Source organism: Megascapheus bottae, chromosome 2 (assembly GCF_031878675.1).
Source record: "Megascapheus bottae isolate mThoBot1 chromosome 2, mThoBot2.hap1, whole genome shotgun sequence".
Lineage (NCBI taxonomy): Eukaryota > Metazoa > Chordata > Mammalia > Rodentia > Geomyidae > Megascapheus > Megascapheus bottae.
In genome coordinates, this window is record NC_143510.1 from 82240042 (window position 1) to 82254113 (window position 14072).

Below are 14072 nucleotides of genomic sequence, written 5' to 3' on the forward strand. Positions count from 1 at the left end.
TTCTGTGGGAAGCTCCATAGAACATGGCCTTTCCATGTGTTTATCAGTCTTATCTCCCTTTCTAGGCCTTAATGTAGTCCCAGTAACATAGGCAATAGTCCTGTCATCATTTGTGCATATGGGAAGTAACCCATAGCAAACAGCACATGTTGAGTTCTGGTCTCTCATGTCCACAGAGAGACAGTAACTTCTTAGAATGCAATTGACAGTCTTTTCTGTTGTTTTCTTCTTTTTAAAAACACTGTGACTGACAGAAAACCAGCAGCCCCTGTACCTGATCCACGTCTGCCACCTCAGAGCTGCCTTCTGCTGCCCCCAACTCCAGTCCGAGGTGGACCGAAAGCTGTTGTGAGCAGGAAAACCAACATGCACATATTTATTGAATCTGGGCTTCGGGTAAGAATTATTCTTTTTTTTTTCATGTGAATACTGATATGAGGGCATGAACTCCAGAATTTGAGCTTTCAGTTAGCTGTTTTTACTCATGGACTTTTTTATTCTACCATTTGAAAGCCAGGCCTCCAGTTCTGGCTTTTTTTCTGATAAATTGGAGATAAGAGCCTTGCAGATTTGTTTGCATGGGCTAGCTCTGAACCACAGTCCTCAGAAGGATCCTTAAAAGCTAGGATTATGGTCAAGAGACATCAGTACCCAGTTTAAGAAATGAGACAAGCCGGGCGTGGCTCATGCCTGTAATCCTTAGCTACTCAGGAGGCTGCAATCTGAGGATCAAGGTTCAAAGCCACCCCGGCACAAAAGGTAGACCTTTTTTTTTTCTTTTCTTTTTTTTGCCAGTCCTTGGCTTGTGCTCAGGGCCTGAACACTGTCCTTGGACTTTCTCAAGGCTAGAGCTCTTCAGCTTGAAGAGCCTCAGCACCATTTCCAGCTTTTTTCTATATATGTAGTAGCGAGGAATCGAAGCTGGGTCTTCATGCATGCTAGGCAAGCACTCTACCACTAGGCCAAACTCCCGGCCCCAAAAGGAAGACTCTTATCTACAATTAACCTGTAGAAAATGTAAAGTGGGGCTGAGGCTCAAGGGTAGGGAGGTAGCCTTGAGTTGAAGAGCTTAGGGACAGCACCTAGGCTGAGTTCAAGCCCCATGACCCACACAAAATTTTTTTAAAAAAAGGAAGAAAAAAAGTAATAAGACTTGTTTCCTTCAAGTCTGGACCATTTCATGGCCTATAGTTTCCACATCTGTTCATTTCTACTGGAAGTGCTTTATTATAACATATGTATAGGATTCCTTTCTTTCCTTCTTTTTTATTTTTTTAGTTTGTCGGTAGTGGGGCTTGAACTCTAGGCTGTCCCTGAGCTGTCCCTGAGCTCTTCAGCTCAAGGCTTTGAGCCACAGTGCCACTTCCAGTTTTCTGGTGGTTAATTGGAGATGAGAGTCTCACAGACTTTCCTACCTGTGATAAATTTGAGCCGTGATCCTCACATCTCAGCTCTCAGCCCCTGAGTAGCTAGGATTACAGGCATGAGCCACCTTACCCCCCTAATAGTAGTACACTTTTAAAACAAATCCGGAGATAGTAGGATAATTCAGATACAGTACTTGTTTAATATGGACCAGAAATTGGGCTCTATTCTCAATACAGCAAAAAAAGTGAAAAATGACAATCAGGTCATCTTATTTTCTTTGGCTCCCTTTTTTCCTAGGGCAGTCTTGTTGTTTTATTGTTGCTGTTTGGTTTTGTTCTATTGTAATTTTCTGTATGCCAGCACTTGGGCTTCAACTCAGGGCCTCACAAGCTCTCCCTTGGATTTTTGCTCAAGGCTGGTGCTCTGCCACTTGACCCACAGTTCCACTTCCTAGGTCCCCATTCTTCATGTGTACTGTGAGGTACTAACCCCTTGCTGTTCCATTCCAGTACTTTCAGCCATTTTCTTTTCTGCCCAAGCCCTCTCTACCCACTCCTCCCTCTCTCCACATCCCCCACAATGCTAACAGTACTGGCTCTGGCACAGTTTGAACATCTAGCATTTGTACTTGTAGAGCATGGTTTCCTGCAGAGAACCAGTGTACCCCTATGGTTACTGGACTCAGCCTCTCCTCTGCATAGCAGGCTTCCGCCTTCCTAACTTACCAGGAAAGACAGTTTCTCATTCCTTAAAACTTTTGTTCATGGGCCAGGAGTTTGGCCTAGTGGTAGAGTGCTTCCCTAGCATGCACGAAGGCCCAGGTTTGATTCCTTGGTGCCACATACATAGAAAAAGCCGCAAATGGTGTTGTAGCTTAAGTGGCAGACCACTAGCCTTGAGAAAGCCCAAGCCCCAAGACTGGCAAAAAAAAACTTCCATTCATATTCATCTCTTCAAGTCATTTCACATTCACCACTATCATTTAGACTTATGGGCAACTAATGTAGAATATATATACATATACATATACATATGTATTCTACATATATTTTTTTTTCTTTTTTTAACTTTTAGCTGCTGCATCTGAGTCTGAAGACTTCTAAGGTCAGTTCTTCAAGTGACCATGTGCTGGAAATGTTGGATCCTTTTGTGTCTCTGCTCATAGACTGCCTAGATTCCATGGATGTGAAGGTACATGTTAGGTTGCAGTCCATGTAGAAATATTCATTCCTTCACAGTAGTGCATTGTACAGAATACCTACAAACTGTTTGGGGGCTCTTGTTTTATGAGAGTATTGAGTTTCTACATGCATTAAGGATATAGATGCCATGAGCCATTAGGGCACCAAACTTGCAGACATTAATAAGTTCCACTTATTTGAACACCCTTGATGTCTTTAAGAGCCCTTCTGGGTACATTGAATAGCTCATTTGATCGTCTCAACACCTTCATGAGAGTGAATTGTGTTGAGCCCAAGCCACCAGTCACCATCATCATCATCATCATCATGGTTGTCACCATTGTCACAATCTCTAATCCCTTCAGCCTTGAGACAGAGTTTTGTTTTTGTTTTTTTTGTGTGTTTTTTTTTTTTACTCTTGTTGGTAATGGGTCTTGGACTCTGGGCCCTGGTGCTCTTCCCTGAGCTCTTTAGGTCAAGGCTAGCCCTCTTACCATTCTGAGCCTCAGCACTACTTCCGGTTTTCTGGTGGTTAAAGATACAAATCTAATGGCTGTGTCCAGCTGAGAACCTCAGATCTCAGCTTCTTGAGTAGCTAGGATTACAGGTGTGAGCCACCGATGCCTAGATAAGACATATGTTCTTGGTGTGTCTGTTTCATAGGAGAGAAAACCAAGGCTAGCATCTAGTCATAATCTACATTATAAAGCTGGGTCCTGTCAGACTCCAGAACCTACACATGCCCAACTTCCTCATATCACCTGCTTCACAGATGAAGGTGCCAGAAGATTAGGAAACTTCCTTAGGTCACAGGTCATTGGTTGCAGGGCTGGGATTGAAACCCAGGTCTTCCAGGTTTCCATGCTCCTTCTTCGCATCTTCATCTGATCCAGCAAAGTGAGGGTATAACGTCATAGCACGAGAGCAGTAAAGGGTAAAGGATTATATTATTAGGTGGAGCTAAGCTAGCTTATCCTGGTCATCACTATGGTTTAGCCTTGGAAATTTAGAGTGTGTGCATGCGTGCGAGAGTGTGTGTATGATCACTTGGTCCTAACACACTTTTCCAAACCCTGTGCACAGCTCTTAACTGTATTAAATGATAGTTAATTGTTTGTGTGCTCAATTGCTGAACCTACTGTTATTTCCTTAAACACTGAAATATTATCCATCTTTATTTATTTACTTTTAAGACAGTCTGGCTGTTGAGGCTGGCTTCATACCTGAGATCCTCCTACTCCAGCCTTCCAAGTTCTAGAATTATTCATGTGTACCATTATGCCTTTGATTTTTATTTTATCTTTGTATTTCTAATGTTTATATTGTCCAGAAGGTGAGGCCAAAGTGTGGCTTAGTGGTAGAGTGCTTCCCTAGCATGCACAAAGACCCAGGTTTCATTCCGAGGCACCACATACATTGAAAAGCCAAAAGTGTTGCTGTGGCTCAAGTGGTAGAGCACTAGCCTTGAGAAAGCCGAAGGACAGTGCTCAGGCCCTGAGTTTAGTTCCAAGGACTGGGGAAAAAAGAAAAAAAAAAAATTAGAAGTGGTGCTGTGGCTCACGTGATAGAGCACCAGACTTGAGAATGCTCAAGGACAGTGCCCAGGCCCTGAGTTCAAGCCCCAGGACTGGGGAAAAATAAAAGTCATTACACACAATAATAATATCAATACTAATACCTAATAATGTTGTGTATATATAAAACAAACTGAGTATGAATGGGTTATATTTGAAGTGACATTTTGGAAAATGGAAGGTTTTTGAAATGTACTTTTTTAAAAAGAAGTCCTAAACTTGGTTTGACTCTCCATGTTCTTGAGAATTATGGTAAGTGAGATGTTTGCTTGTGACCCGCCTCCACATGCCGTGGCTATTATGTTCTTCTGCTTGGAGGTGTGGGGAACTTAAGTGGTATACAGCATTTTGTTTATCCAGCTGACGTATGGTACTTATGGTCTCCGGACACGGACTGATAGAATACTGCTTTGTAAGCTGATTGTCTGCTTGGTTTTTTCAGGTGATCACTGGTGCTTTGCAGTGCCTCATCTGGGTCTTGAGGTTCCCTTTGCCTTCCATAGAAAAAAACGCAGGGCAGCTGACAAAACACCTTTTCCTTTTGCTGAAGAACTATGCAAGACATGGGGCTGCCAAAGGCCAGAACTTCCACCTAGTAGTAAGCTGCTTTAAGGTAAGGGAACAGAGTTGCGCTTAGAGGAAACCAGAATAAGGATTCCCTGTTGCCCTTTGTATTTTGGCTCAAATTTTTTTGAGAATAGTTTGCTCATGCTTGAGGGTTGCTACCCTTGTGACAAAGCATTGCTGTTAAGCCCTCACCATGTGGGTCCTGATTTGGGGGCTGTGCTTGCTGTTATCTCCACTGTTGTCATTTGCAGTGTGTGACCATCATCGTAAAGAAAGTCAAGTCTTACCAGATAACTGAAAAACAGCTCCAAGTTCTGTTGGCATATGCTGAGGAGGATATTTATGATACTTCAAGACAAGCCACTGCATTTGGTCTTCTGAAGGTATGGTGTCAGCCAATGTTGCCTTTTGAAATTTATGAGCTTCATGTCACGTAGTTAGAATAAGATGGTTCATAATTGTTTTAACCAACTATAGATTTCTGAAATAACTAACTTATAAAGATTATTAGGATTGTATTGGGCCATATACAAGCTAAGGTACGTACTTATGAAATATTGGAATGTTAGCTCTCTTACAATATTCCTAGGGAACTCTACTTTTATCTGTCATATTGGATTTTTCTTTCTTACTGTGATTAAGTGTATATATAACATAGAACTTGCCATTATAGCTGGTTTGAAGTGTACATTCTTGTTCTTTTTCTTTTGAAGTTGCTTTTATTGTGCTTGAAATCTGTCTGCAACCACTTTCCCATGAAGCCTACTTCTGCCCATGTGAAATGAGTGCCTTTTCTTTTGCATTTTAGGCTATTTTATCAAGAAAATTACTGGTCCCGGAAATTGATGATGTTGTACGGAAAGTATCCAACTTGGCAATTTCTGCACAAAATGAACCTACCAGAGTCCAGTGCAGACAGGTGTGTAGAGAGAACTGCTTCCCATAGCAAGGTCTGCGCCTACCTTACCCATTCATCTTTTAGTGGCTGAACTTTAAAGACATTGCAGTCCAGGTAAAGGAAGCCATTGAAGGAAGCTTATTTGAGGAGATAGTAGAGTAGAAAGGAGGCAAAAGGTCTTTAGAGCCTACCAGTGTGTCCTAGACAGTAACCTAAGAACAAGAAATCCTAAAGAGATGGGATCCATAGGGGGTGGGAGGAGAGAAAGTGGGACAAGAACATGAGAAGGGGTATCAAGGTTCGAGAAGTAGCGCACCTACTACCTGACAAATGTAACCCTTCTACACATCACCCTGACAGTAAAATACAATTAAGAGAGAGTTGGGGGTGATCCAGATAATCAACTGTAATTTTTGTTCCTAGGTTTTTCTGAAATATATTCTTGACTACCCCCTGGGTGAAAAATTGAGACCAAACTTGGAATTCATACTTGCTCAACTGAAGTAAGCTTGTACCATTAATTCTCCAGGGTAAAAGGAGAGTTTCTTATTTTCCTTTAATACAATGACCATTAAAAAGAACTGTACATAGCCAGGGCGTGGTGGCTCACACCTGTAATTCTAGCTACTCAAGAGGCTGAAATGTGAGGATCATGGTTCAAAGCCAGCCCTGGGCACTAAAAACAGTGAGGCTCTTAATTCCAATTAACCACGAGAAAACTGCAAGTGGGGCTGTAGCTCAAGGGTAGGGTGATACCCTTGAGCTGAACAGCTCAAGGCCAGCGCCAAGCCCAGAGTTCAAGCCGCATGACCTACAAAAAAAACCAACTGTACCTGTATACACTGTTCAGTGTAACTCAGCCTACCTATCACTTAGTACTCGGCTTCCAATAGAATTTCTGTAAGTTGCTTTTATTCATCTGTCTAGTCTGGCTGCTGTCAACGATCCACTTCAGAAAATGTTAAAAACACAATAAAATGGCTGGGCTGTAGCTCATACCTTCTAAATCCTAGTTACTCAGGAGGCTGAGATCTGAGGATTGCGGTTCAAAGCCAGCCTGGGCACTAAAGTCCTTAAGACTCTTATCTCCAGTTAATCACCAGAAAACAGGAAGTGGCACTGTGACTCAAAGAGTGGGGTGGTAGCCTTGATCTGAATAGCTCTGGGCCAGCACCCAGGCCCACACCTACTAAAAAAAGAAGAAGAACTACATAGCAGGGCTAGAAATGTGACTTAGTGGTTGTCTAGCATGCATGAAGCCCTGGGTTTGATTCCTCAGTATCACATAAATAGAAAAAGGGAGAAGTGGGGCTATAGCTCAAATGGTAGTGTGCTAACCTTGAGCAAAAGACACTCAGGGACAGGGCCCAGGCCCTAAGTTCAAGCCCCAGGACTGGGCAAAAACTGCATAGCAGGATGATGTGAGTGTTAAAACTGGGGGACTTAGAACATTTTTTAAATTAAATTTTCTAATAATTACTGATAAATTCAAAAGGTACTAACAAGTCCACCTAATGTTCTTGCCATAGTTATGAACATGAGACTGGAAGAGAGTCTGCCTTGGAAATGATTGCCTACCTCATTGTCACATTTCCTCAGGTACCGTGATGAAGATGTTTTCCCAAACTGGGAGAACAGAAAGGAAGGAGGAAGGGGTGACATTGTAGAATATACTCCTTACCTGACTTACATAACTAATTCCTCTGCTGTACATCACCTTTATAATAACAATTTAAAAAAAAATGTATGTGCCCTTGGGCCCTGCTTTGTCAGTGTACCCGTAGCAGTTGTATGCTGAGCATGCTCACCAGTGCCTCTTCCCTGCAGGGACTGCTGCACGAGAACTGTGGGATGTTCTTCATCCCCCTTTGTCTAATGACGGTGAATGATGACTCTACCATGTGCAAAAAGATGGCAGCCATGGCAATCAAATCCTTACTCAGTAAAATCAGTCCTGAGAAGAAAGATTGGCTATTTGGTATGGTCACCTCCTGGTTTGAGGCAAAGAAGGTTAGTTCAATGACAAGGCTTAACTTGGGATGTTCATACCACTGATAAATTAGACCAGATATCTTTACTCTTATCTGTGTGTGCAAATAATAGAGTCTTAAAGTTTTAGTAGTTACAGAAAGTTCCAGTAGTTACAGAAAATTACAGCTGGGACCAGGAGTGCACAATAGTAGAGTGCACAAAGCCCTAGGTTTGATTCCTCAGTACCACAGATACAGAAAAAGCCATAAGTGGTGTTGTGGCTCAAGTGGTAAAGTGCTATCCTTGAAAAAGCTCAAAGACATTGTCCAGGCCCTGAGTTCAAACCCCAGAACTGGCCAAAAAAAGAAAGAAAGAAACAAAGAAAGAAAAAAGAAAGGAAGATAGATAACAGTATCTGTACCAGACATATGTCTCAAATGTATCACTTTCTGCTTAAGTAGCCTGGATGGTTAAATAGCTTTGTTTCTAGTTTTGCTTATTTCTAGAACGTAATTTTTATCATTCTGTCCACTTACTGACTGCCTACCACCAGTCATTCACCTATCTTTGAGTGATATAAATAACATGAGTCCTCTTTCCTTGTTAATGAAAGTCTTGCTGGATAGCCATTTAAATGGGGGTGTGGGATAGAGCTGAAACTACATTTGCAGGGGATGGGGAATTAAATGTATTCAGTGGATATTGAGTTATCATTTTTAACATGCTATTTTTACATGTGAAAGTTTCCTGACATTTTTATGCTGGCCCTCAAAACTCCATATTTTATTGATTTATATTATTAAAAAGAAATATTAATCATGTTATAATTTAGCAGTGTCTCTGATGGTTTGATTTTGGTAGAAATTAAATAAACAGCTTGCTGCCTTGATCTGTGGCTTGTTTGTGGAAACTGAAGGGGTTGATTTTGAGAGAAGACTTGCAACTCTTCTTCCTGTAATTGAAAGGGAAATTGATCCTGAAAACTTTAAGGATGTAAGTAATGCGGGGGTGGGGAAGAAGGGGGTAAACTTTCCTAATTCTTCTTTAAAAGTTTTACTTGAGATGATAGAGCTAACAGAAACACTGTGTTTAAAAAAAAAAAAAAGTTAATCAGTGCAAGAATTCAGTACTGTTGGAGCTTCTTTTTAAAATGGGACCTGGCCTGGAGTAGGAGGATGGGAACATAAGGTCAGCCTGGCTCCATGGCCATATGCCATGCTTTAAAAAAAAAAAAAAAGACGAAATCTGGACACTAGTGGGGCTCACACTTATAATCTTAGTTATTCAGGAGGTCAAAGATCACAGTTTAAAGCCAACCCATACAGGAAAGTCCTTGAGACTCTTACCTCCAGTTAACCATCAAAAAGCCAGAAGTAGAGCTATTGACCAAGTAATAGAGTGCTAGCCTTGAAGAAAATGCTCAGACAACACCCAGGCCAATGTGTGAAACTAAATTATCTTCCACAGAATATGATGATTAGAGGGTCGCAACTGGAATGATCCTAGCATCCTTTCCCTGGGGGACATTAGGCAATGTCCAGAGACATTTTGGGTTATCACAGCTTAGGGCTGCCACTGGCATCTGTGAGATATGAAGGACAGGGATTCGAGTACCCAAGAGCAAAAGATTATTTGGCCCCAAACCACTATAGTACCAAGATGAAGCCTGTGCAGCTGATACTGCCCAGTTGTTACGGAATCTGATTTGTGTCCACCTTTGTAGATCATAGAGGAGACTGAAGAAAAAGCTGCAGACCGACTGCTGTTCAGCGTTCTCACACTGATCAGTAAACTCATCAAGGAGTGTAATATTATAAAGCTTACCAAGCCTTCTGAGACTTTGAATAAGATCTGGAGTAAGTATTTCCTTATTTAAATCTATCAGTTGTGACTGGATCGCTGAAAACAGATTGGGCTAATTTGAATAGAAACTTTGGAGAGTAGGGTACTGGAAGTTTGGCCTAGTGGCAGAGTGCTTGTCTAGCATGCATGAAGTGCTGGGTTCTATTCCTCGGTATGTGCCTCAAGAGGTAGAGCACTAGCCTTGAGGAAAGCCCGAGGACAGTGCTCAGGCTCTGAGGTCAAGCTCTAAGACTGGCAAACAACAACAAAAAACAAAACAAACAAAAAAAATGGTAAGAAACTTTGAAGAGTAGATGTTGGGTACTGGTGGCTCACTCCTGTCATCCTTAGCTATTCAAGAGACTGAGATCTGAGGATCATGGTTTGAAGCCAGCCCCGAAGAAAAGTCCCTATGAAACTCTTATGTCCAATTAACTACTCAAAAACAGAAAGTAGAGCCTTCAGCAAAAGAGCTCAGAGATTGCTCCCAGCCCTCCCTCATTCAAGCCCTACAACTAACAAAGTAAAATCAGTGAGGAAAATGTAAATGATCCCATCAGATAGATCTCTTTTTGTCAGTCATGGAACTTGAATCCTGGGCTTGGGCTTTGTCCTTGGGCTCTTCAGCTCAAGGCTAGTGCTCTACCACTTCTGGTTTTCTGGTGGTTATTTGGAGATAAAAGTCTCACAGACTTTTGGGCCAGGGCTGGCTTTGAACAGTGATCCTCAGATCTCGGCCTCCTGAGTAGTTAGGATTGTAGGCGTGAGCCACTGGCACACAGCTCCATCAGATAGATCTTTGGGATTGGAGGGTGGGGCAAGTGTATAATTTGTTTAAGTTTGTAAGAAAAGGCATCAGTTATGGTGTAATAGATGAAAAGGAAACAATTACCATGTTCTTGTTTGCTGCTCAATAATTATATAGATATATATATATGTGTGTGTATATATATATTTTTTTTAATTTTTTTTTTTTTGCCTGTCCTGAGGTTGAGCTCAAGGCCTGAGCACTGTCCTTGTGCTTTCATGTATCCTTACACATAGTCTCATCCACTCTGGATGATGGAACATGGATGTCTTACCCCTTGACTGAAACACCTTCATATGGAACTCCTATATGGCATATGGAGCTGGTTCTGGTAGTGGCTTACCCGCCTCCATAGTGTCTTTTAATAGGCAGGGAGCTGGTTTTTTATTTGCTTCTTGAATTTCTCTTGTAAAGAGAAGTGGAGTTGCCGGAAGTTTGGCCTAGTGGTTGAGTGCTTGCCTAGCATGCACGAAGACCCGGGTTCGATTCCTCGGTACCACATACATAGAAAAAAAAAAAAAGACACAAGTGGTGCTGAGGCTCAAGTGGTAGAGCTCTAGCCTTGAGAAAGTCCAAGTGCTCAGGCCCTGAGCTCAAGCCCAGGACTGGCAAAAAAAAAAAAAAAATGGAGCTATTTTGATAGGTTTTCGTTCCCTGTCCCATGCATGTGATAGTTGCTCATATATGCCTAATTAAGATATGTTGGCCACCAGAGAATGAGGACTATGAGATATCTGAAAATGTATTTCCATTCCCCTAGGTCATGTGCACACTCATCTGAGACACCCTCACAGCTGGGTGTGGCTCACAGCAGCCCAGATTTTTGGACTACTCTTTGCCTCTTGCCAGCCTGAGGAGCTTATTCAAAAATGGAATACCAAAAAGGGAAAAAAGAAACTCCCAGACCCTGTAGCAGTCAGGTTCCTAACAAGTGATCTACACCAAAAGGCAAGGTTTCTCTTAAAACTTTTTCTTTCCTTCATGACCTGTGGGAGATACTTGCTATGCCTGTGCGACCATCCTGAGACTGGGGAAAACACTTTGACAGCTTGTTACATGTGTCAAACAATATAGGAATGCCAGTAACTGAAGAGAAATCACCGTCAGGGCCAAGCTTTTTTAAAGATAACTTTTAGACCATCCATCAAGCCAGACTTCTTATTCATCTATATTGCATGTTAATGGTTCATTAGTACATGAGTGGAGGATATTGGGAAAGAAGAGAAAAAAATACCCAAATGTTTCAAAGTGGTCTCTCTACTTTGGAGTCTAAGGATTATTACCAAAGTCTCTGCAGAATGTATTAGAATTCCATTTCTTTACATTGAAACACTTTGGGTACAAGGAAACAGTTCCATGGTTTCTGATCAAATACTTTTTCTCTCCAAATCTATATTCATAAGTCAAATTATGGTTAGTTACAGCTATTTTTCATAAGTAATCAGAAGCCCCCAGATCTGTGAATTTCACCATGTCCCATTTCTTACAGATGAAAAGTATCTCTCTCGCCTCTTGCCACCAGTTGCATTCCAAATTCTTAGATCAGTCTCTTGGAGAGCAGGTAAGAATTGTAGTCTTCCTACTATTATGTCTGCAACCATTGTAGCTTATGCTCCAGAGAGCCAGGCTTGTTTCAGGATCTAATTTTTTCTTCTATCTCTCCCCTACCTTTCTTACAGGTTGTGAAAAATTTATTATTTGTAGCGAAAGTTGTGTATTCACTGGAAGCACATTCTGAAGATAAGCAAGGTGAGATAGAAGACCTTGTACAACACGATATATCCAAGGATGCATTAGATGAAAAGGAAGCCCGCGGGAATGGAAAGGCAGAAGCTGACAGAGAAAGAGAAGAGGAAGACAAGGAAGAGCGAAGCAAGCAAGCCACGCTGCTATGGTTGATCCAGAAGTTGTCTCGGATGGCAAAACTGGAAGCTGCTTATTCACCAAGAAACCTCATAAAGGTAGACACGATGGCTATAAGTGGCGTCTTCTTTTAAAGAAATTTAGTATTCTTATTGGTCCTCTCGAAACCCTAGGAACCTAAACCCCTACCAATTTGTCCCGATGTAGACGTTGTCCTTTTTTTTTTTTTTCCTCCTAGTAGTGGGGCATGGACTTCTGGGCCTGGGTGCTGTCCCTGAGCTCTTCAGCTCAAGGCTACTGCCCTTGAGCTTCAGCACCACTTCTGGTTTTCTAGTGGTTAATTTTTCATGTTCTTTAATGTCTGGGTTGGCTTTGAACGGAGATCCTCAGATCTCAGCTTCCTGAGTAGCTAGGATTATAGGTATGAGCCACCACACTCAGCAAACTTTATCTTTTATTTTTATTATTAATATACTTTATTGTTTTATAGAGGTGGTGTGCAAAGGGATTACAATTACATGAGTACATTTCCTCTCATACAGTATCTTTTGTTCCCTCATTCTCTCCCTGTCCCTCCCTCCCGTCTCCACCCATGAGTTGTATGGTTCCCTTCCATCCCTGTCCAGTGAGCTCCACTGCTGCAGCTTTTCACCTTTTTCCCTCAAGTTCTGTACTCTCCCACCCTTCGGAAAACGTATATTTGAATACATCATACATATGTAAAAAAGACAGAACTCCCAAAACAAAAGAGAAACATACCTTGTTTCCATATATTTGATTTTGTTTCAATATGTATATTATTTGCTATAAGTAAGAGGCACTTAGACATTGTGCCTTTATGTGTTCTCCTAAAAGTATATCCTCTTTAGGTCTCAGTGTGTGTGTGTGTGTGTGTGTGTGTGTGTGTGTGTGTGTGTGTGTATCTAGAATCCTGTAAAATTTGTAATATCCCAGTGTATTTTACATCTGATTTCCACATATCAAAGAGAACATAGGTTTTTTGTGTCTCTGGGCTTGGCTTTCCTCACTTAAAATGGTTTTAGTTCCATCCAATTCCGTGCAAATGACATTATTTTATTCTCCTAACAGCTGTGTAAAATTTCACTGTGTACAGGTACCCAGTGTTTGGTCCACTCATCTGATGTGGGGCATCTGGGCTGTGTGCATGTCTTGGCTTTTGTGAATGGTGTGGTATTGAACATGGCTGTGCAGGGGTTCTGTTTGTTTGTTTGTTTGTTTGTTTGTTTTGTGAGTCATGGGACTTGAACTCAGCCTGGTGTTATCTCTGAGCTCTTCAGCTCAAGGCTACCACCCTACCCTTGAGCCAAGCCCCACTTCTTGTTTTCTAGAGGTTAATTGGAGGTAAGAGTCTCAGGTCCTTTTGTGCCCAGGCTGGCTTTGAACCTTGATCCTCAGATCTCAGCCTCCTGAGTAGCTAGGATTACAGGCGTGAGCCACTGGCTGGCAGGGGTTGTTATCATAGCCTAGCTACTGATGCTCAGGCTGATGCCCAGGAGTGATATGGCTGGGGCTAGCTCTTAGGGAACGTAGAACCTTGTCTTCTAAATTAACTCTGTGAGTCCTTATGACTGAAGAAGAACCATTTCCAATGAAAAATGATCTCTGTTTGCAGAGAACCTGCATCTTCAAGTTCCTTGGGGCTGTTGCAGTGGATCTTGGGGTGGACAGAGTAAAGCCATATCTCCCAGTGATCATTGCACCTCTGTATCGAGAACTGAACAGCACCTATTCAGAGCAAGGTAATTGCCACCACCTCCTGCCTTCCTGCACACCAAGGGTTCTAACTTCTCTCCTGTTTGCCTCCTTCCTTCCAGTCCTCTGTCCATATAGAGTTCAAAGGTAAAATCTTGTAAGGACAGTTGAATTGCACACAAGCCAGCACATTTGTACTATTTTTTTGTTGTTGTTGTTGTTGACCATGGGACACTGTCCCTGAAGATTTTTGCTCAAGACTAGCATTCTACCACTCTGAGCTATAG

General features: G+C 41.9%; 1 protein-coding gene across 2 annotated transcripts in view; it reads left to right on the top strand.

The window, feature by feature from the left end:
* Utp20 (UTP20 small subunit processome component) overlaps positions 1-14072 on the top strand; it is a 91753-nt gene that overhangs the window by 73897 nt on the left and 3784 nt on the right. For both annotated transcript variants that reach the window (XM_090328495.1, XM_090328496.1), the window contains exons 47-60: positions 255-396; positions 2443-2559; positions 4566-4736; positions 4942-5073; positions 5499-5609; positions 6012-6091; positions 7118-7187; positions 7416-7598; positions 8421-8552; positions 9283-9415; positions 10970-11157; positions 11699-11770; positions 11889-12170; positions 13706-13832. In XM_090328495.1, the coding sequence (XP_090184621.1) occupies positions 255-396; positions 2443-2559; positions 4566-4736; positions 4942-5073; positions 5499-5609; positions 6012-6091; positions 7118-7187; positions 7416-7598; positions 8421-8552; positions 9283-9415; positions 10970-11157; positions 11699-11770; positions 11889-12170; positions 13706-13832 (1940 nt within the window). The remainder of the gene's footprint in view (positions 1-254; positions 397-2442; positions 2560-4565; positions 4737-4941; positions 5074-5498; positions 5610-6011; positions 6092-7117; positions 7188-7415; positions 7599-8420; positions 8553-9282; positions 9416-10969; positions 11158-11698; positions 11771-11888; positions 12171-13705; positions 13833-14072) is intronic.